General features: G+C 35.0%; 1 protein-coding gene across 17 annotated transcripts in view; it reads left to right on the top strand.

The window, feature by feature from the left end:
• The window catches only part of PCDH15 (protocadherin related 15), a 729,696-nt gene that overhangs the window by 303,928 nt on the left and 403,138 nt on the right, over positions 1 to 22,630 (top strand). For 16 of the 17 annotated variants that reach the window (XM_060118371.1, XM_060118174.1, XM_060118091.1 and 13 more), the window contains 2 exons: positions 6,012 to 6,122; positions 19,808 to 19,978. In XM_060118371.1, the coding sequence (XP_059974354.1) occupies positions 6,012 to 6,122; positions 19,808 to 19,978 (282 nt within the window). The remainder of the gene's footprint in view (positions 1 to 6,011; positions 6,123 to 19,807; positions 19,979 to 22,630) is intronic. The other variant, XM_060117874.1, reaches the window with a different exon arrangement.

The raw sequence follows: 22,630 nt of genomic DNA, 5'->3' as shown, positions 1-22,630 counted from the left end.
TGAATGAAAACATAAACAGAGCCCACTTTCTGACATGTGTTAGTGTAGATATGTAGAATGGGTAAGAAATAAAAAATTCTAGTGTTAAAACATTCTATTAATTTGGGAGTTTTATTCTTGCATCATAACCTATCCTTTCTCATCTGATATTTTCAGATGAAAATAATTTAGTAAATATCTCATTATTGGTATCCGCTAGAGAGTGAACTAAGAGGATTTGTACTATGCTCATCACAGTTACTGTAAAATACTATTTTTTGTGCCTTCATGGTAATAAAAAGTAAGGCCATCTATAATACACTGAACTAATTATATTTTAAAACATGAAAAGAAAAGAAAGGAAAAAGAAAGATTCAGGAAAAAAAGAGAATAATTTGTCATGTATTGTGTGGAATTTTTCATTTTGGGGAGTTTATCTTATTTGGAAAAAGGAAATTATTAATATAATAGGTATTATTTGGATATTTTATTTTTTAAATTTATTTAACACCTTTATTGGAGTATAAATGCTTTACAATGTTGTGTTAGTTTCTGCTTTATAACAAAGTGAATCAGTTATACATATACATATATCCTCATATCTCTTCCCTCTTGTGTCTCCCTCCCTCCCTTCCCATCCCACCCCTCTAGGTGGTCACAAAGCATGAGCTTTGTGAACACTTGTGTTTAATTAGGTCATTGCCTAAAGTCCTTCTTTGGGTAAAACTTTGAACCCAGGTAGTTTAACTGTGAGCCTGTGACATTTTAAATTTACAACATATGTACTTTTGAAGCCAAATAGAAACTTCTAAATACAATTTCCTACGAAATTGGTTAGAAGAAGGTGACATGAACTGCACTGTAATCTTTCCTTTACCCCTAAATGTGCATATACATATTTGTGTGTGTTTATGTGGCAGGGAGGAATGAGTGTGTATGAAGTAGAGGAACAATTATCAGAGTGTTGGTATTCTACTAGGAGCAAACTAATGTTGCTGCTCAAATCATAGTCCGTTTTGAATAGACAAGGGCTACATGATCTTACTTAATCCTCCACTTTTCACTTCAGGTAATTCAGATTAGGGGAGTCACACCAAACTATGGATGGTTCAGCAGCTAATGGCATGGTGGCCTGATTAATCTGTGACAAGCTTAAGACCAAATAGAGACTGATTAGGACACAGAGTTGGTGCTGTTTATTCAAACTAAGAGATAAAGTCACAGTCCTGTTCAACATGAACAAATGGGGAAAGTCTGAAGAGAGAGAGAGAGATTAGAGGTGATGAAGGAAGAGAGAGAGGGGAGAGAGAGATTCCAAAAAAATGTAGAAAAACAATAATAAGAGAACTTAACAGCCTCTGAGAGACTGAGAAATGTTTTCCTTGTTACCTAAGTTCCCATCACTTCCCAGTTGCAGGCCCAGTAAAGCATATTTGTACTTTGGTTCTATCATTAGATAACCAGGAAAATAGATATACATGTATATGTGTATGTGTGTGTCTGTGTGTGTACAGGTCTCAAAAATAAATCTCTCTTCTTTTGAACTGAATTTCTAGTCCTTACAGTTGAATGGATAATATCAAAAACAGTATTTGTAAATATAGCATAGGTATGAGAAACCAAACAGAATCTTTTCTGCTTATTAGAAAATTATGAATTACCAGAGTTCTCAGCTGAGAACAAATAACACTAAGTACCTCATATTCCATTTCCAGATAATCTCCAACTGTGGGGCCCAACCACTCCTTACAGGACTAGCAGAGAGGTGTCATTTTATCTACGCTGGTACTAATTCAGCTTCCCACAGGTTAATAAAGAGGGCTGTGGGGGGATGGAATCAGTTCTGGAGAAACACGGAATTGTTAGTGTCAACATTCCATCTCCCTTCTTTGCTTAAGTCAGTGTGAGTGTATGTGTGAAGGGAGGGCACTACACATGCCTCCTACCTTTTTTCTCATCCTTCCAACAGTGATAAAATCATTTAAACTGCCCTATGCCCTCATTTACTAAATGGAGAATTGCCCCTTTTCTGACAGTTACTGAGACACCAAACTGCCAGGGAGTTGTGAATGGACCTTTCCTGATGGAGAGCAGATGTTTGGGGCCTGTGGGTATTAAGAGGCTTAGTCATTATTGGAATGACCTGATTAACACTGGGCAGGTAGAGGTCAGCATTTAAATTCTCATCACCCAAAGAAACAAGTGCTAGTTTGTGCTTTACAGAGCAGTGTCCAAAATTAACAGAAAGAGGGTCAGGGCCTTATTTCCAAAAAATGTAGGTTGCTTAAGAAAAAGGATATAACTGTGTTCCTACACCCCTATTCTTTGTTGATGAGCCAAATCTCTAAGGATGAGAGGAGAGGAAAATAAATGGTAGAGAAAGGGAGGGTGCAGACTCTACCTCCCTTTCCACCTCAAACAGTTCTTTGACAAGAGTATAAGACTGAGATACTCTTGATACACTGATACACACGCACACTCACACACACATATATCTATATCAGAGTTATGGGATCCTTCTGACATATTATTTATTATTAAAGGAATCAGATTGAATTAGAAAAGCACAATTTTAGTAATTACTAAAATCGCAAAATATTAAATGCTCAACATGTTATTACCTTTGAGAGTCTTCACTCAAATTATATTTAAAAGTTCATCCCAATCTAACATCAAGTCAATTTGTTAACCTAACACAACTAGCTCCAAAATAAAGAAAAATGAAATAATATCCATCTTAAAAATGTATTATAGTAGCTTATTATTGAGTTGAGATCACAAGCAAATGCCAAAACTCTTATATGCTTAACTTAGTCCTCTCTATCTTCTATTCTAGTGTTTCTCAAAGTAAAACCTAAAGTTCCTACATGAGAATCACTCAAGAGTTTTGTTAGAAATACAGACTTCTGAGAATTTCTGGAATTTGGAGGAATAGACTTGGAATCTGCAATCTAAGTGATACATTTCTATGATCCTTACATAGTCTAAACTTTGAAAATCATTGTCACATTGCCTTATCATATAATTTTTAAAAACAACTATATTTTCTTACTAAATTTTGCTCTTTTTTTCCTCCTTAGGTAGAGCTTTAGAAATAGCATTACAGCAGGGCATTTACTTTGAGTTGATCTAATCCAATATTCTTTTTCCTAGAGGAAAAATAAAGAGCACCCTAAACATTTATCCATATTTTGTTTCTAATTTTTCTCATGATTATTATTCTGTTTTTTCAAGACAGAATGGATACTTTATAAATACTTGTTTCATTAATAAATTAGTAAATTTTAACACAAAGGCTTTTCATATGCAGTAATTTATAAACAACATTGATCATAAAGCAGATATTCTCCTTACGTTTCTTGGAACATAAGTATTTATGAAACTCCTAGAAAAATTAAAATCTCAGATATCTATAAAAGATGGACTTAGCTAATAAGAATTAGATTTAATTAAAAAATGTTCTTAAGAACAATCTAATCCTTAATTACTAACTACAATGCTTGTAATAATTCTACAAATATCCAATAAAAATTATCAACTAAAATAGGATCACAAACATCCATTATGTTACTTGGTTAGAAACATAAATGTAAACATTTCCACATCATAGACTGAGATCCTTGAGAAATCTGTGAGGGAAAGCAGAAAATACACAAATAACAAATGCTGTTTGAAAAAAATAATGTAACATAAGAGCAAAGATTTAATCCTAAATTGGATGACAAAGAATATTTTACCGAATAAGATTTGCAGGATTTATAATCCAGAGAAATGAGGGATAGAATGTTTAGTCAGGAGAACATTAAAAACAAATGTCACCTGCAAAGAGTCATGGCATAAATGGAAAAGAGAGGGGACTACATGATGAAGACACATAGGCAGGAGATAATCATGTATCAAAGTGCTTTCAGCTGCAAATAATAGAAAACTGAATTTAAAGTGACTTTGCCAACAAAGTCATATGTTATCTCTTGTAACAGGTTGTTCAGAGAAGGGGAGGTATCAGGATTTGTTAAGCAACTCAGAGATATCACAGAGCCAGCTTCTTTCCATTTTCTGCTCTTCCATTTTCAGCATTTTTTTTACTTCTAGTTTAACTGTTTCAATAGTTCCAAAATGGCTGCTGATGGTTGCAGGTTTTACATCCTTATAGAAGCATCTGTAAGCAGAGAAGGGAACACTTTTTTTGTCTCTCTCTCTCTTTACCATTAAGAAAAATTCTTCAGATTATTTAGAATTAGATCTCATGTACATTTCCAAAACAATCACTGGCAAAGAGTGTGGATTTTCCATGGTAGGATTAGATTGTCAAAACTCACCCCACTTAGGGGCATAGCCTCCCCTAAAGCACAAAGCCACCAATTATCTGAACTCATTTGGAGTTATGACTCCAAGGATGAGGTGACGTTTTGGTAAGTAATGCACCATATATTTCATAAACACGCTAGAATTGATATATGTCTCTACAGTTATTGAGTCTTTGAAAGTTAACAACCCTATAACAACACACTGAGTTGTGTTTTACAGTGTATATGGCAATTATTAACTAAAGTATTCCCCATAACTAACTTAGATGTTTAGATTAAACAATTTTTACTCTCCCTGGCATAGTTTAGAGTCCCGCAGTGTTTAAATAGGCAAAAATTTAGGGAAAATATGAAACGCCTGTTTTTAATTGTAAATATCTTTTATGGCACATTTTCTATATTTATGTTTTAAAATGTTACTTTTTAAATGACTGAATCCAAGAAAGACCTGCAAAATCATTTGCATGAACACAGAATAAATCATTAAAAAATATCTATCAATTGTATACTCTCTGTGTGTGTACTAGAAAGAGAGGGGGTCACGGAAGGACGGAGAAAAAGATGGAGAGGGAGAGATCACAACTCTAGATATTGAAGGTTAATTTGCCCACATTCCCCCAAATGAACTTGAGATAGAAGATTTGAGTCAGCTGTTCTCTCATTAACTCTGTTTCTGAGTAACTCCCCTTGTGTCAGCTGAGTGTATAAACAGACACAGACAGGCATGCACACACTCTTTCTTCCTTCCCTTCCCCTCTTCTTCTGCTTTCTTCCTCCTGCTTTGCCTCTCCCCCACCTCCTCCTCCTTTTTCTGAAGTAAGAATCTAAGTATTTCATTTGCTGCCCACAATCACATGCACGCCTACCACTACACAAAACAATCAACCAAAAAAGTTCCAATACTAAAAGTAAAACTGATTTGTTGTCATAATTTAGAGACTATTTTATCAGTCTTCAAAATGGCACTAAAACACAAAAGTGATGTAAAGTCTTTTTAAGGCTGAGAGACAGATCTTATAAATTATATTCCCTTGAGGAATGACTATACTGTCTTACAGTGAGTGCTGCTCATGCCAAAGCAGTATTGCTGGAAGGCACTTTGGAAGTTGCCCTTATAACCTGCATGTTGCCAAGAAGAAACTCAACCCCTGTCAGGATAGGAGACTTAACTAATGAACAGCAGTTTTGAGGCTTGGAAAAACAAACAAAACAAAACAAACAAAAAACAACCTACAGCACATTCTTTTTCACAAAAACACAAAGTTTCAAGTTAATAGTTGTATTTAATACAGTACTTGAAAATACTGAGAATACAGAATGGGCACCAATGTCGAAAAGGGATATTATGTAGAAATCACAAATTGCAATCTTTGAACTCTCTGGTGATTAAAAAAAATTGTGAAAAGATAATATGGTAATAGGAAAGATTTTTCAGATATCTGGGCTTAGAAGTATCCCAGGGCTGTTGATGGGTAGCCCTAATAGTATATGAAAAACTTACAAGAAGTAAGTTTCCTGGTTATTATTATCAAAAGTGAGACCTATTGACCAGAATGACAAGTTTTTGGAAATAAGAGTATTAAATCTGAAGCTTACACTCACATCCTGTTTTCAGATGATTAACATGTTGTCTATAACTTTCAAGGGGACTAAACTGAAATATAAGATTGTCCAATTCATTTTATGTTCAGATGATCTCAAATGTGTATCTTTACCTATTTGCAGACATCCAATGACACTTTTGAAATCCCCCTTATGTTGACCGGAAATGTAGTGTTAAGGAAGAGGCTCAACTACGAAGACAAGACTCGCTACTTTGTCATCATCCAAGCTAATGTGAGTGTTTAATTTCTCTTACTTTCCTCTTCTGAATTTATGAAGTACAAAACTTGCCCAGAATGTATGTGCTTACTGTGATTTGCAGACTCAACAGGGTAGCCCTGTGCTCAGTGTAATTTGTATATTATAGTCTTCTGAATAGGAAATGGGATGGAATGGGGTAGGAAGATTATTCCCACTCACTGTATTCTTCACTCTTTGAATCACTCATACACTTCAATAATTTGTTTTTAGCTCATACTGAAGTATTTCTCAAAGCATGATCCACTGAATGACTGCAGCAGAATCACCTTGGAAGTGTATAAAAAATGCAGATTCCTGGACACAACCTCAGACCCTCTGAATAAAAATTTCAGACGGTAGAAGTGGAATACCTGCATTTTTTATTAGCTCCTCAGGGGACTTCAAAGTACACTAAAGGTAGAGAAATGTTGAATCATTTATTGAATTTTATCTTTTATTGAGTAGTTGCTCACTACATATAAGCTACTATGAGCATAACCCACATATGGACAGCAGTAACAGAAAACCTGAAAAACAATTGCTTGTATAATATTATTATTATTGTCATTATCATTATTATTTTAATAAAATTCTTAGATTTATGTGGTTCAAGAGTTGATTTGACAGTTCAAGTATATCACCAAAGACTCAGGTTCCTTCTGTCCTTAAAATCCTTCTTTCCCTGAAATTTGGTTGTTTTTCCAGTGCCTTATCTCCCATTTACAGTTGTGATGCTTATGGCTCTGGTGCTAGTGAATACCAGCACCATAAGGATCACGACTGCAATTCTAGTCTGAGTATAAGGGTGGTAAAACTAGGACTTCTTATGTTCATTGATTCTGCCTGCTTTTATCTGAGAGGAAGCTCTTTCCCACCCAGCTTCCCCACACAGAACAGTAATATGAGTCAGCATAGCAGACGGTAAAGTTAAGGAAGTCTGTAGGTAGTAAAGGGGAATGAGACAATCATCTCTGGATGACAAGCAAGTATGGTTCGTCTCCTGGGGCTGGGCATATTGAAAAAAAAATAATTTGTTAGGAAGGAGGAGAATTGGGCTAGTATTTTAGTAAAAAAAATCTAACAGGGCTGGCGACAGGTAGCATCTAACATTGAAAAAATTCCTATAATAAGTGACAGGACCATGTTCTGAAAAGGTAGTTAGACTCTGAAGCCAGCCTGTACCTTTAATAACCCCTAAGCATTGTAATCATATTTTTATAGCTGAACAGAAAGACAAGAGGGAGTGGCAAAAGGGAATATCCTCCATCAGCTGTTCTGAACAAGTTTATATGCAAGAAAGTGTCGCTAAGTGGCCATGTTTTGTCTTTTTTAGAGATATTTCAGCAGAAAGGGCATGCATGTTTACATATATAGTATATGTGTGTGGGTAGATATAGATAGAAATCTAGTTTTTTGAAGACAGATTTCTAGACTTTCATTCAAAATACTTGTTTTGTTTTGTTTCTTTTTTTTCCAATACAATGTGGGTTGTCTTAGGGCTCAGTAGCAGAGACTAGAGTAGAAACTGTGGATGTAGGAAAAAGTAGAATCTCTTAAAGAGGGCCCCTCATAATTCCTCAAAAACACTGAACCCCTTTTTTTCCTATGTACATGAAAATGTGGAGAAAAGGTACAATTTTCCTTTCTGACTCAGAATCTCTAATAAAATTTACAGAAAAGTCAGATTGCTATGGAATGTATTTGAAAACTAATTTTTATTGTGCTATTTAAAATGAGGTTTTTTTTAAAGAAATGTAAAATAAAATAAATCTTCTGACTTGCCATCTACTTTAAACTATTTATAAAGACATCTGGGACAATTTGAATCCAATTTGCTAGACTACTCATAACTGGGGAAAGACTGATAAGATTTTAGCATTTCAAGAATAAAGTTATGAAATAACAGGATATACATGGATCCTTGAAAGGAAGGAATGGAATTGGTGAGAAATTGAATGAAGACTTGAATTTATCTGTAATAGTAATTTTTATATAAATGTAAATTATGTGATACAAAATGTGAATGCTAAATATAGGAAGTTATAAGATTTTTAGTGTTTTTAAAAGTTTTCAGATTATATCCTTTTAAAAGTTATATAATATACCAAAATTAGGATATATCCAATTTATTCAACTATACTTAAGGTTTTTTTGTTTATTTTTGGTTTTTGGCACAGAACTGATAGCTAATCTCATGATTCTCCTGAGAGGCAGGGAGTATAGTATAGTGGTAAAAGCATGAATTCTAGAACCACATTGCCCAAATTCAAATCCTAGTTCTGCCATTTCCTAGCGTGTGACTTTTGGTATACTCTGTATGTCAGTTTTCTAAGTAGTAAAATTGGGATATTAATGAAATATACCACACAGGGTTCTTGTGAGGATTAGCAAGTTAGCAAACAAAAATGTGCTTAAACTAATGCTTGGAATATATTCTGATATCATTACAGTATTACATAAACCTCTTAAGTACCAGTACTTAACTTGTTCATGAATAGATAATTAAAAGATAAAGTTACTATGAGAAAAATTGTATATATTCATGTATATATGTATATACATATACATATATATATATATATATATATATATATATTTTCATCTTAGTAGGTAATGCCATATGATCTTCCAAATTGTTGTAGCACATCACATTCCCACAAGTTATAAAGAAAAATGCCTATTTCCTCTACATTTTAGATATATAACTTGCTTAAGACAGTGGCTTATTGAAGCTGAAAAGATGGCTCATGCTTGCTTTGAGGGCCAATTTTGGACATCTCTTTCCAACTCCAAGTACAGTGACCTCATTTGTGGCCATGGTGGGAGATATTTACAGTATGGAAAGTGACAAATGCTCCAAGTCATGTTCTTGGGGGCCCTGTGGTGTGGCCATGGCTACGGCAGCTTGACACAGGATCTCAGTTCCCCGACCAGGGATTCAACCCTGGCTGCAGCACTGCCCTGGCTTTTGTCCCCTTTGGAAAGGAATTTCAGTAAAGAGACTGAATAGTGAAGCAGGTAAAGTGTTTATTAAGTGAGGAATATTGTGGATAGACACATGGGCAGGCTCAGTAAGAGTCACATCTTTGGGAAGTTTAAATCATTTATAAGGGGGCAGGCTTCCAGGTCTTTGTTTTCCTCTGACCAGTCGTCTTGCTTTTACCCCTATCTGATTTGTCTCAGGGCCCTCCCCATGTTCCTTCTCCTGCTTTAGCCAAGATGGATTTCAGTGTGAGGGGCTCTGGAAAGTTAGCAAAACTTACTGTGGTCTGGCACCCCTTCTCCTGAGGAAACTTTCTGTGCAAGTGTAATTTGGGAGGTCTCCCTGACCCCAAGAATAAGGAAGTTGTGACCTCCTTATCTTTTACCCCAGGAAGGCTTAGCTCCTCCCTCCCCTGCCATTACTGTTTTCTTACAGTGTCCACAGGAGACAAAGTCCAGCTATTCATCCTGTTCCTGTTGTTATTTCTATCTCAAAGTATAAACAGGAGTCCAGTTGTAAATGTCTCGCCTGGAACCCATCTATCTCATGCCTCAGTCGGGACTTCTTGTCTCAGTTGGCTGTTAAACATTTACTGCCTCATATATATCAATATCTGTACAATTTATATTCTTATATTTATATAGAATAATGATACCCATATATTAAAATATCTTTTAATTATTATTTTATATTCTTTGTAGTTATTATTATTTTATTGATGGTATGTAAACCAATGTACAATGTAAGCTATGTCAATTAAAAACCTAGTTATTATCTTGGAGTCATAAGAAGAGCTGAAATATGAGCAATCAATTTGGACTTTAAAGTAGATGATTTCTAAGAAGCTAGAGGTCTGATGATAAATTACTGAACATTACTCAGATTTGGCCTGGCTTTGCTTAGAGTACAAAGATTTGATTGATTTGCAAAAGGAATCATTCAAATTTCATGTAGTTGTGAGCATGTTATGATTTTTTATCCATGTGAACATGTTATGATTCTTAAATAAATTGAAAGAGTTTTGGGTGACGCACATTAGAAAACTTGTCACTTATTTTCTTTAGAATTTTTGCAACAGTATTACCCACACCGTTTTTTTTTTTTTAAATATGAATAGCCAATGAGGCAATGAAATTCCAGAAAAAAGAAGAAAAAAATCTAGGAAAGGAAGTTCAGAGAAGTGCAAAAGTCAGGGGTTTCCTTTTGTTGAAACTTCTGATACATTCTGTCACCACAAACTCCAATTTTGATGTTACCCTAAATCATAAAAAATCAAACCCATCTCTATACATCGATATCTTCAAGCCAACTCTTTCTCTATTACAATTATCCTGAGGGAAATCCTAAGGGCCCTTAACTACTCAAGAGCCCTTAAATAATTGGCAGAAAGAAAAGATTTACATTTCATTAAGACTCATAGCAAGAATACTTTTTGAATTATTCTATCAATTAACAGTGCTGTTCCATATTTTCACATACATCAAAAATCTAGAGAAGGGACATAACTATCTTTCATAACAAGATACTGTATTTAAAAAATATATGATACTATATCTTTCTCAGCTCTCTCTTTTCTCTTAATGGACTCGAGTATGCAAAAAAAGTGTGTAAACTGTAGGGATGAAAAACTTTTTCCTTCTTCCCTTCCAGGTTCTGTTGACCTAAAATAAATAGACTGCCAGTTATTTCTCCAGCAAAAATAGGTTTATTTGGGATAAGAAGGGAATTGCAATTTGGGGTCTACAACCACGGTGAGCCATGTGCAAATCCCTACAAAACAAGGGAAGGAGAGAGAGGGGGAGATAAGAAGTTGGGAGAGCTATAATAAACAAAGAGACCTTGGCTTTTCATTAGCTGAGCTGTTGTAAGGATGGAAGAGGAGGGGTTCTTCTTCCTGTTGAGCTATGCTGTCCTTGCAAGGTGTGAGAGCTCCCCCTCCTAGTCTCTTGACTCTGTTTAACTGAAGTTTCTTGAATTTTTTAGTTCTTTGGCTGCCCTAAAAATTAAATTAACGTAACACAGATTAACAAGAGAAAAACAAATTTAATAAGGTATGTGTAGGAGCTCCATAAAAAAATATGAGACTGAAAAGAGTGACCAAAACAGGCTGTCTTTTTGACAAGGAAACTACAAATTTGTAAAGAATTTGCAAGGCAAAGAGGTTTGGGCTCAGGGTATCAAATTAGAAAGTACAATGGTACTTTTACACGGCCTCTTGGCCCTAAGTTCCCTATTTCTGGTGATAATGATGCCCTCTATTCTCCTGGTACAGGGAGAGTTCTTTTCACATGGAAGATCTTTGCCCTGCTTTCAGGGGGACAAAGGATGATCAAAATGTCCTCCTTCCACTGGCTGTTTCTTAAGAAACTTTAATGTAAAATACTCAATATGCCAATGTAACATATTTTGGGGTGACATATTCTGCTCTTCTTCAAAACACTGCAATTATATAGGTTTGGATATAAAACTTACTTTCTATACTTTCATATTTCAAACTATATAAGCCACTTTTCAGAATAACCCCTATCCTGACCTTTCCTCATGTCTACCTCCTACTGATATGTGGAATAAGTGCTAATATTACAACCATTGTTTTTAGTTTTGCCAGTTTCTTGGGCATATTCTGGAGAGTAAGACTGAAATAGGAGGATAGTTGTTGATGGTTTAAGAACTATTTATAAAATTTTCAAGTAATGAAGATATTGCTTGCAAATTTTATAAGTAAGCAAAATGATACTATTCTGTTTACTAGTGTACATAAAAACTAAGGAAAATTAGTTAAACAAAAAAGACACTTTCAAGAAAAAAAAGAAGAAAAGAAGAAAAAGAACACACTTCTAAAGTGATTTAGACCCAGGCAAACTTGTTGCTGTTATTTTCTTTTTTGAATAAAGAAATCTAACAGAATCAAGTTACTAGGGTAAGTTTTAAAATTTCAGTTGGTGATAGTCCATCTTTCATTGGTGAACAGAAGCAAGAAAGATTCCTCCAAGGTCTTAGGTAACTGAGTTAGAGTCAAAAGACTCAAGGCAACTCTAATTATGTTGCCTTTTTTTTTTTGCTTTCTCTACTGCAAATACCAGATAAGGTAATGAAAGAGTATTTAATATATGTATCTATGAGTGAGTCTGGTAGGTGCCTTTGGCCATTTTGTCAACTACAAACTACTTGAATACTAAGTATGTAAGTGTTAGAAGTCTCTTTATTCCAAGGCTCCTATGACATTGCCTCAAAAAGACATCTGAACATCAGCATTTTTGTCTCATACTCATTTTTAAAACCAGGTTTCATATAATTTCACAGTATTTGTTAGAGTCCAAGTTTTTCCTGGGTCTGCTCCACATAACCAATATTTGACTTAATACAGTTCTAAATATAGAGCAGATACTGAATGGATTAAAAATTACCATTTATCTCTAGTTTGATCATAGAATAGTGTGCAATTAAACTGTTTTATAGCAAGAAAGCCTTTCTATTGAGATGAAGGAATTGAAGTCTTACTTATCATTTGATGGTTAGAGGTGTTTTATTTCTCTAACATTTTCATAGTTGAAATATTTGAAGTTTTATAAAAATGTGCTTTGTAAAAAGAGTGGATTGTGACAATGAGTTTCTTGTCTCTGAGCTATTTATAAAAGTAAATTTCTTTGAAATTCTACTAGGCACAGATCTCTTTTTCTGAAACAAAAAAAAAATAGTTCTTCCTTACAATATATTGATGAAATTTTCTACTTATTTATTAAATAATTAATTTTTAAAAAGTGTGTCTTTGATATGTCAGATATCATGTTATAATATTGTATTGTGATATTATGAGACCAGGTGATTGGAGGCTTTGAATAAAGATACTAAGTATTCAGTGATTCAGTGACAAGGTCAATACCACTTCCTTATGAGGCATTGAGAGAATGTTCCAGCTAGGTCAAATCTCACACTCTGATGAATATTCCTTGTGGCTCTTTTGAGTCTATGTTGTAGTTATCTCTATGCTTTTAAATTCCTGCATGTCAGTTTTTATACTGGGTTATTCTTTGTATCACCTGCAATTACTTGCATAACTATACTCACAATGGTTATGGAAGCTAAATAAAGGTTTCATATAATTAAATGTTTAATGTTAGCAAATATATAAATGATATGTGAAATAATAATGCACATTGAGAAAATACAAATGAAACAGTCAAACTTAGAAGGAGATACATTCTTGCTTGCCAGTTACAGTCACAGTTTCCTAAATTAATGATATCTTATTTTTAAATGTCTAAAATTTTAAAGTGTTACCTTATTTTTAAAATGATAGAAATGAAATGAGGAAGGAAGGATTTTGGGGATTAGTTTTTAATATGTACTGGATTTTCACATAGCAATGAATGCAAATGTAACTTTAATAAAATCATATAAAATATTTATGTAAACAATTATGTTTTATTTATACCACTCCCAATTTAGAATGTTATTTCCTTTATTCAGAAGAGTTGTGAGCAGCAGCATTATACTAGAAAGAGTAAAATATTCCTTTCTTTTCGGTTTTTATCTTAATTGTCAGGGGATTTGTTTTAGACAATATTTTAAGATAAAATTTGGTTCTGAATTGGAAAAAGAGCATCATGGATTAACAACACCTTCCAGAGGCTTGCAAGTTAGGAATGTGCATGAGGCCTATTTTCATATTTCATTATAACATGTTATATTTATTGGTGGCAAATTCTGGGGAATCTCCATGTACACATAAACCATGTTGGTAGTTTTTGTTACTATATCTCTGCTCCTAGTAGTGAAGGGGTGCAGAATGTGTCACTCTAAAATATGCCTCTTTAGCATGCTGACAAAATAGTTAATAAAGCGATCTAAGAAACTTACGGAAAAGTTTATTTGAACCAAACTGAGGATTATAACTCAGGAACAACCTCTCAGAGAGCTTGCAGAACTGTTCTGCCCATTAGAGGTCAAAGCACAGTTATATAGGTTTTTGAGACAGAGGGCTGTACATTAAATGACATATTTTACACAGTTTACGCAACCTAGATCTACAGGTACAAAGAGTAGTGGGTCATGGGTCATCATGACTCCTTACAAGATTAAGAAGGGAGGTTATCTCCTAAGGAGTTGTGACCATTGATGGGATTAGAAGGAATATTTTTTCCTAAGGAGATCTGAATAATGCAGATGTTCAATACACACTAAAGGGGAGGGAATTTTGTCATCTTGCCATAAATTATGAATTTTATTTCAACAAACTTAAGAATTATTTTAGGCTAAGTAATAAAAAACAAAAAACAAAAACAAACAAACAAAAAAACCCAGCAGACAGAAAACAAGCTCTGAAAACCAGTAGAAGCAATTCACATTTACAAGGGAAATCTCCAATTATAAGGGTGTCTTTCTGTCTGTACCAGGAAGACAAGGATGACTCTAAATCTCTAGAAACTCTTATCAATGGAGAAGGCTTAGATTTAAATCTGCATAACAAACATACCTTTTGTTTACTGTGCTTCGACTGAAAATTTGGCTTTCCCCTCCCAACATCTTTTGTCTTTAGCTGAAGATGGTATTCAAGGTGGTGACTTGGGCCATTTTGGGGAGTTATTCAGTTTTCCTGGTTATCTCCCCTGTATACAGGAAGTATACATGTTATTAAACTGTTTGTTTTACTCCTGTTAATCTGTCTTTTACTACTGAGGGGTTTTATCTAAGAACGTAAAAGGGTAGAGGAAAATTATTTTTTCCCCTCCACAGTAGGTTATCTGATCTTTTTGTTTGTTTGTTTTGTTTTGTTTCCACTTAAAAATTCACATTTTACGGACCAACACTTTGTAAGCAATTTATTTTCCCAGTATAAGACAAAAGCCTATATTGTGTATTTTGGTAAATACGCACCCTCTCTAATGCAATTGTATCCATTCTATGGAGTGGCAACAATAACCCAAAGAAGCAGAGAATAGTGATAGATTTGTTGCTGACAAACTGAAAGACTTAGGATAGAAAACAGTCTACTTTGTCTATTACAGTGACTTGGTTGTAACATATGAGAGGTAAGGTTGAGTGACATGCAAGTATAGAAATACTGCTTCTGGGATATTACAGACTTTTTTGCCACATCTTTTAGGTAGGTAGTCAGACTTGAGTGGGTCCCATTACATCCTGGATGGGGTCATCTTTCCCTCCCCATGTGGACGCTGGTAATCAGAGCATGCCCAGAGATCTTCCCTCTTCTAGTCAAGGACCACCACTAAGTTTCCAGCCATATCAGGACCAAGCAAGATAAACCTGCCAGCACAGGTTGGCACAGGTGCACCAAGACCTAAAAGGTGACTCAGGGTAATCCAGGGTTCATTGTGCCATATTTGTAATAAATTAGTATTGCGGTTTTTGCCTCCCCCCATCCCCATGGGTTTTGCTTGGGTGCTTATGGATAAGCATCTGCACACTAAGAGAAAAATTATATAACTTAAAGCTGTCAATCAACTCGTCAGTTAAATGATGCAGGACAGAAGGAGGGACGACCACTCTAAAAATCCCAACCCTGCCCCATTGCGAGACTGCTTCTAGTTTCCAGACAGCCCACTCTCATCCTTTCTCGGGAGTGTACTTTCGCTCTGCTTAATAAAACTCTTGCTACTTAAAACTGCTCTGTGCCTCTAGACTGAATTATTTCTCTTGAGAAGGGCAAGAACTGAGGAAATCGCCATTCTGCCAGTAACACATCCAATATCACATAAAATGATATTCATTCAATATTTTTCTTAAACTTTAGATTGATGCAGTCTTTTTTAAAAAGTACATCCTAAGCAATTGTAGGGGTGGGAAATTTTTCCCTTCTACCCTTCTAGATTCTTTGGCTGATCTAATAATCACATTGATATAAAACAGATTAACAGAAGAAACACAAACAAAAGTTTCATCACATATATACCTTCTGTATACATGGGAGAAACTCAGGAAAATAGGGTAACTCTCCTCCAGAATGGCAGAAGCCCTCACCTTAATTACCATCTTCAGCTAAACACAAAAGAAGACATTGAGGGTAGAAGGTCAGTTATAGGAGGTTACCTGAAAGAGCTCGGTAAACAAGGGTAAAGTTGATATGCAGATTTAAATTGTTGCCATCTGCATGATAAGTTTCTAGAGATAAGTTCAACTCCCTCTTCTTGGTACAGCCAGAGAGACACCTTTACAAATGGAGATTTCCCTAGTACATGTAAATGACTCATACAAAAGGGTAACTTTTACCCAGTTTTCAAAGCTTCTGTGTCTGCAGTTTCTTAAAAATAATCAGCCTGAAATAATCCTATGCCAAAGAGACATATTTGGGGGTGGTAAATTCTGCTCCCCTATACAATCATAATCTTAAAATAGTAGGTTTGATGAACCAGTTGTGTTTTCTAAAAAATTAATGTTAAATTAAGAGTCTTCTATATATACTCAATTCATACATTTAAAGTATAATTTAAAAAATTTATTTGTGGACCACCAAAATTGTCTCATGTGTCATTTGCTACTCCTGCTATACTTTCAACTGTACTAGTTGTAATAAACAGACATGGAAAATTTAGAACAATTAAAGAAGGACTTTAAGAAAACATCTTTATACCCCATAAATTTAACCAATCAGGGGAATTCCCTGGCAGTCCAGGCGTTAGGACTCTGTGCTTTCACTGCCCAGAGCCCGGGATCAATCCCTGGTCAGGGAACTAAGATCCCACAAGCTGTGCATTGAGGCCAAAAATAAATAAATAAATAATAAAGTAAAATAGAATAGAATAAAATAAAATAAAATTTAACCAATCATAATTATCTGTGTAATCTTGATTATGTTTATTCCCTTCTTGAGAAAGAAAAATGTTTTTCTCTGCCCTCTTAGATTTACTAATTGGCGACTTTCAAATTAAACTGAACAAAAACAAAACAAAACAAAACAAAAACCCCAAAAATAGTTTAACAGGAGAAAGAATAAAATATTTCATTAAGTATTTTAGAAAGAATAAAGTATATTTATTTTCATTTTGGATGATCTGTCCATTGGTATAAGTGAGGTGTTAAAGTCTCCCACTATTATTGTGTTACTGTCGATTTCCTCTTTTACAGCTGTTAGCAGTTGCCTTATGTATTGAGGTGCTCCTATGTTGGGTGCATATATATTTATAATTGTTATATCTTCTTCTTGGATTGATCCCTTGATCATTACCTAGTGTCCTTCCTTCTGTCTTGTAACATTCTTTATTTTAAAATCTATTTTATCTGATTTGAGTATTGCTACTCCAGCTTTATTTTGATTTCCATTTGCATGGAATATCTTTTTCCATCCCCTCACTTTCAGTCTGTGTGTGTCCCTAGGTCTGAAGTGGGTCTCTTGTAGACAGCATATATATGTGTCTTGTTTTTGTATCCATTCAGCAAGCCTGTGTCTTTTGGTTGGAGCATTTAACCCATTCATGTTTAAGGTAATTATCAATATGTATGTTCCTATGACCATTTTCTGAATTGTTTTGGATTTGTTTTTGTAGGTCCTTTTCTTCTCTTGTGTTTCCCACTTAGAGAAGTTCCTTTAGCATATGCTGTTGAGCTGGTTTGGTGGTGCTGAATTCTCTTAGCTTTTGCTTGTCTGTAAAGCTTTTGATTTCTCCATCGAATCTGAATGAGATTCTTGCCAGGTAGAGTAATCTTTGTTGTAGGTTTTTCCCTTTCATCACTTTAAGTATATCATGCCACTCCCTACTGGCTTGTAGAATTTCTGCTGAGAAATCAGCTGTTAACCTTATGGGACTTCCCTTGTATGTTATTTGTCCTTTTTCCCTTGCTGCTCTCAATAATTTTTCTTTGTCTTTAATTTTTGCCAATTTGATTATTATGTGTCTTGGCATGTTTCTCCTTGGGTTTATTCTGTATGGGACTCACTGTGCTTCCTGGACTTGGGTGGCTATTTCCTTTCCCATGTTAGGGAAGTTTTCGACTGTAATCTCTTCAAATATATTCTCAGGTCCTTTCTTCTCCTTCTGGAACCCCTATAATGCGAATGTTGTTGCGTTGAATGTTGTCCCAGAGGTTTCTTAGGCTGTCTTCATTTCTTTTCCTTCTTTTTTCTTTATTCTGTTCCATGGCAGTGAATTCCACCATTCTGTCTTCCAGGTCACTTATCCATTCTTCTGCCTCAGTTATTCTGCTATTGATTCCTTCTAGTGTAGTTTTCATTTCAGTTATTGTATTGTTCATCTCTGTTTGTTCTTTAATTCTTTTAGGTCTTTGTTAAACATTTCTTGCATCTTCTCCATTTTTCCCTCCATTCTTTTTCCGAGGTCCTGGATCATCTTCACTATCATTATTCTGAATTCTTTTTCTGGGAGGTTGCCTATCTCCACTTCATTTAGTTGTTTTTCTGTGGTTTTATCTTGTTCCTTCATCTGGTACATAACCCTCTGCCTTTTCATCTTGTCTATCTTTCTGTGAATGTGGTTTTTTTTCCACAGGCTGCAGGATTGTAGTTCTTCTTGCTTCTGCTCACAGGATTGTGCTTTGATTGCTCCTCCTTTATTTCTGCATTCCCTCACTTTCCCGGTTAGCAACTGTTTGAATCTGCCCTTTGGAACTAAGTGAAGGTCAAGGATGCTGGATGAAACCTACAAACAAGAAATGGGGAACACGGAAAGGTTTGTACCTGGGAGGGCCCTACAGGGTCCTGCTTGGTTTCAGAGTTACATAGTTATTGCATTACAGGAAGGTTGTACTTGCAAAACTCCATCAATAGAGATTTCTGGTGTCTGAGATCTTGCCTTAGAACACTTCTTTACAACCATAAAAATAGAAAAACAAAACAAAACAAAACAGCAGGAAAAAAAAAAAGGCAAGCTCTGTTGGCAATATTGTGGCTAGCGGAAAAGAGAAAACGTGGGAAAATAATTCCCTTACTGTTACAAGGACACTCTTCTCAGAAATTGTAGCTTTTTAGAGTCCCAAAGTATGAAGAAATAAAACAATTCTCATTTAGAAACTTGGAAACAAGTTATTTTAGTGATGCCAGCAGGCTACATGGAGAGAAGGAAGGCTCTCAGAATACTTTGTCATAGGCAATCTTATGTGAGACAAACAAAAGCATTTCTCCAGTAGGAGTATAGCAGATCTGGTGGATTTTCTTTCTTTAATTTACCCCTTCATTTTTTTTTCTTTCTTTTTTTTTTTTTTTCCAAATAACCAGTATTTATCTCATAAACTTAAATTTCTTGAAGCATTATCAAAAAGAAAAAATGCTGGGGTAGGGGAAGGAGTTAAGGAATCAAGAGTCATCTTTGTTTGTTAACTGGCCTTCTCAAAGAAAAGTAGACATTCCTGTATCTTCATGATGGGAGATAGTTTCACAACTTGGAGAAAGCCTTCTATGGAAGTTAGGCTACTACCCTCCCACAGACACTGGGAGGTAGAAGCTCTATCTTCTTTGATTAATTATTACATTTCAATAGGATGATTCCTAGGTCCTGGAGGAAGAGTCCTGGGTTATAAAACGGGCAAAAGTTTGAGCTGGGAGAAGGTTGACATCTCAAAGCTGTGGAGAAAGTATTTACAATTGGAAATTTTCTAAAGTAAATGCTCTGAGAAAAGTGAGGTCAGATGCCTACACTCTGGAAGAAACCTGTCTACAGTTTAGCCAAGCTAGAGGGATCATTGCATCCATCTTGTGTTCTTTTTCTTTTTTCCTCTCTCACAGGACCGTGCACAAAATCTGAATGAACGGCGAACCACTACCACCACCCTCACAGTGGATGTTCTAGATGGAGATGACCTGGGTCCAATGTTTCTTCCTTGTGTCCTTGTGCCAAACACTCGTGATTGTCGCCCACTCACCTATCAAGCTGCCATACCTGAGTTGAGAACTCCGGTAAGCATACTCCCATCTTTTCTTCTTCACTTCCACCTCTCTAACCCCAGTGGGATCCTGTTCAAGTATTTTGAACACATATTCAGTGAAAATATCAAACTTCACTAGATTGGTATTGAAAAATATTTATGTTCAAAACCATTTTGAGACAGTTTGGGTAAAGTTTTGATCATAATGCATAATTACATCATTTACACAGTTGAAAGTATGTCATGAAGCAGCAGCCCATTTGACTGATTATTTTATTTTTTTTCTGTGTGTAAAGCATAACAAATTTCAGTTGCCAACATATACTGGGAAACCCCAAGAAATGACTCCAGCATTTCCTTAAATTCACATGTAAACATGCAGCCCTAAGTCAGAGGACACACAAGTCAACAGGATACTCTTGTCTCTTAGAGCCCTGAAATATTATTGGAGATTATGCTTGGCTGTTTGAAGGTGGGAGCTAATGAATCCTGAATTCACATATTCAATATTTATTAGTTAAAGATGTATTTTAAAGAAACAAAAAGTTAAGGCATGAGTACATATTTTCTACGCTCAATTCTGCATTTGTTTTTTTACAATTCTAATAAATCTTAACTTGCTGTCAGCCTGGAATTCATACCTTAGACCTGCCTGGATGATAAATAATACATACCTAAGAATAAAACTTATAAGGCTAACAGATATCCTGCTTAGGCTAAAATATCAATTTCTCCCTTAAAAGTAAAAAAAAAAAAAAAAATGAATTCTCTTTTAGAGCAGTCAAATTCCTAGGAGTGAACTATTTGATTAATGTCTTTGCTGTTCCTCTGGAAAGCATTCAGCCTTCTGGGTTAGTAACATGGCTGATGATGTCAGAATTTGTTACAAGGTATTTGAATTTTTTTCTCAAACATTTGAGAGCTGTGGTTTGAGGGTCCTGTATTCGAAATTTTTTTAAATAATAGAACAGAAATCCCTTCTCCTAAGTGTAAATTACACTGCATTCCAGTCACTTTAAAGAATTCTTATCCTATATTTTACCAATTACTTTATCCAATATTTTGCCTGCTAGCTTTACTAACAGTAGCTCTTAAATGGTTGAAAGTCACTTTTGTGTCTGTTGGCATAAATGATTACTGGTCTAATTGGCTTGCATGAAAAAAATAAACTGGAAAAAAAGAATAAATGTGATGTGCATTGAGTGAAGAAAATAATATAAATTTTCAGCTAAATGGAGTAATTTTTCAGACAAAAAAGCTAATGTAGAGATTGTCTAGACAAACATTCATAGGTTACCTAAAGTTATATGTCATGATATTATTTTTGTTGAATATCAGTGAGAAGCCTTAATGATGTGAACATTGAACTTTTCTTTGAAAGGCTTAATTGAAATCATGACAAAAAATATTTTTAGTATTAATTTATTTTTGAGTTAATTTATGTAGCTGGTGCACCAGTGAGATCCCAAGAGAAGGGGAATACTGATATAATAAGACTAAAATCAATGAACCAGTATGATGAATGTTTAACAGTACTTGGTGTACTGAGAGAAGTAAATAAAGACAGAGGTTGCTGCTTGAGAAGCAAAGTGTATTGACTTTATAAAGAATCTTTGAGTGTCCCTTCCTCTCTGCTCCAGATTACAGACTAAGCATCTCTCTCATTCCTATACAGTTTCATGCTAGAGACAAAGTCATGCTCCAGATTTGGGGTAAATGTCAATAATGACTAATGGTTATATAGATTGTTCAGTTTGTCATGAACTGTGCTAAATTCTACAAAAATACTAACTTAAATCCTTGTGGATAATTACCACTATTATGGTTTTTTATAGATGAGATCTCTGGGGTACAGAGTTTAAGTGACTTAACCTTATAGCTAATAAGTAAAAAGTGTTTTCTTTTAAAATCATGTATCTTAAATTAAATGGTATGCTGTAAATTCCAGAATGATAAAACTGGAATGCTTCATCATCATTTTTAAACATATCAACCCATTCTTTAACATTCTGTGAAACAAAGAGAATTTTAGTTTTACAGATTTAAATACTTACGGGAAGTATTTATTTGTTAATCATTATATTTTTATTGCCATGTAGAAAAAAATTAAATATGTTTACTTGCAAAATTAGGCAATTGTTCTGATTATCAATCACTGCATAACACACCACCAAAACTTAGTGGCTTCAAATTACAATCTTTAAATTTGTTCATAAAACTGCACTTTTGGCAGACTTGAGGGAAGACCTCATCCCTACTCTACACAGCATCAGCTAGGGCACGTTGACTAAGGGCTGGGGGGCACTTTGACTAAGGGCTGGGTACCACTTTCCAGATGGTAAACTTAGCAAGTTGATTCTGGCTGTTGGTTCCAGCTTAGTGTGGGCTGTGAGCTGGAGGCTTCATTTCTACTCCATGTAGGTCTTTCCTGGGCTATTTGGGCTTCCTCACATCAAAGCATTGGGTTCTAAAAGCAAGCTTTCCCAAAGAATTGGACAGAAATTTTATGAACTAGCCTTGTAATTGTCAGTGTCACTATAGTCATACCTCTGCCAGATTCAAGGAGTAGAAGTATATACCATCTCCTGAAGGGAGGAGTGTAGGAGTCACATTGTACAAAGAACATAAGGGGAAGGAAATTTTATTGTGGCCATCATAGGAAAATGAAATCAGCTGTAGTAGT

The sequence above is a fragment of the Mesoplodon densirostris genome, chromosome 1, assembly GCF_025265405.1.
Source record: "Mesoplodon densirostris isolate mMesDen1 chromosome 1, mMesDen1 primary haplotype, whole genome shotgun sequence".
Lineage (NCBI taxonomy): Eukaryota > Metazoa > Chordata > Mammalia > Artiodactyla > Ziphiidae > Mesoplodon > Mesoplodon densirostris.
The sequence above is the reverse complement of the archived record's forward strand: the minus strand, read 5'-3'. Positions and strand labels throughout refer to the sequence as shown.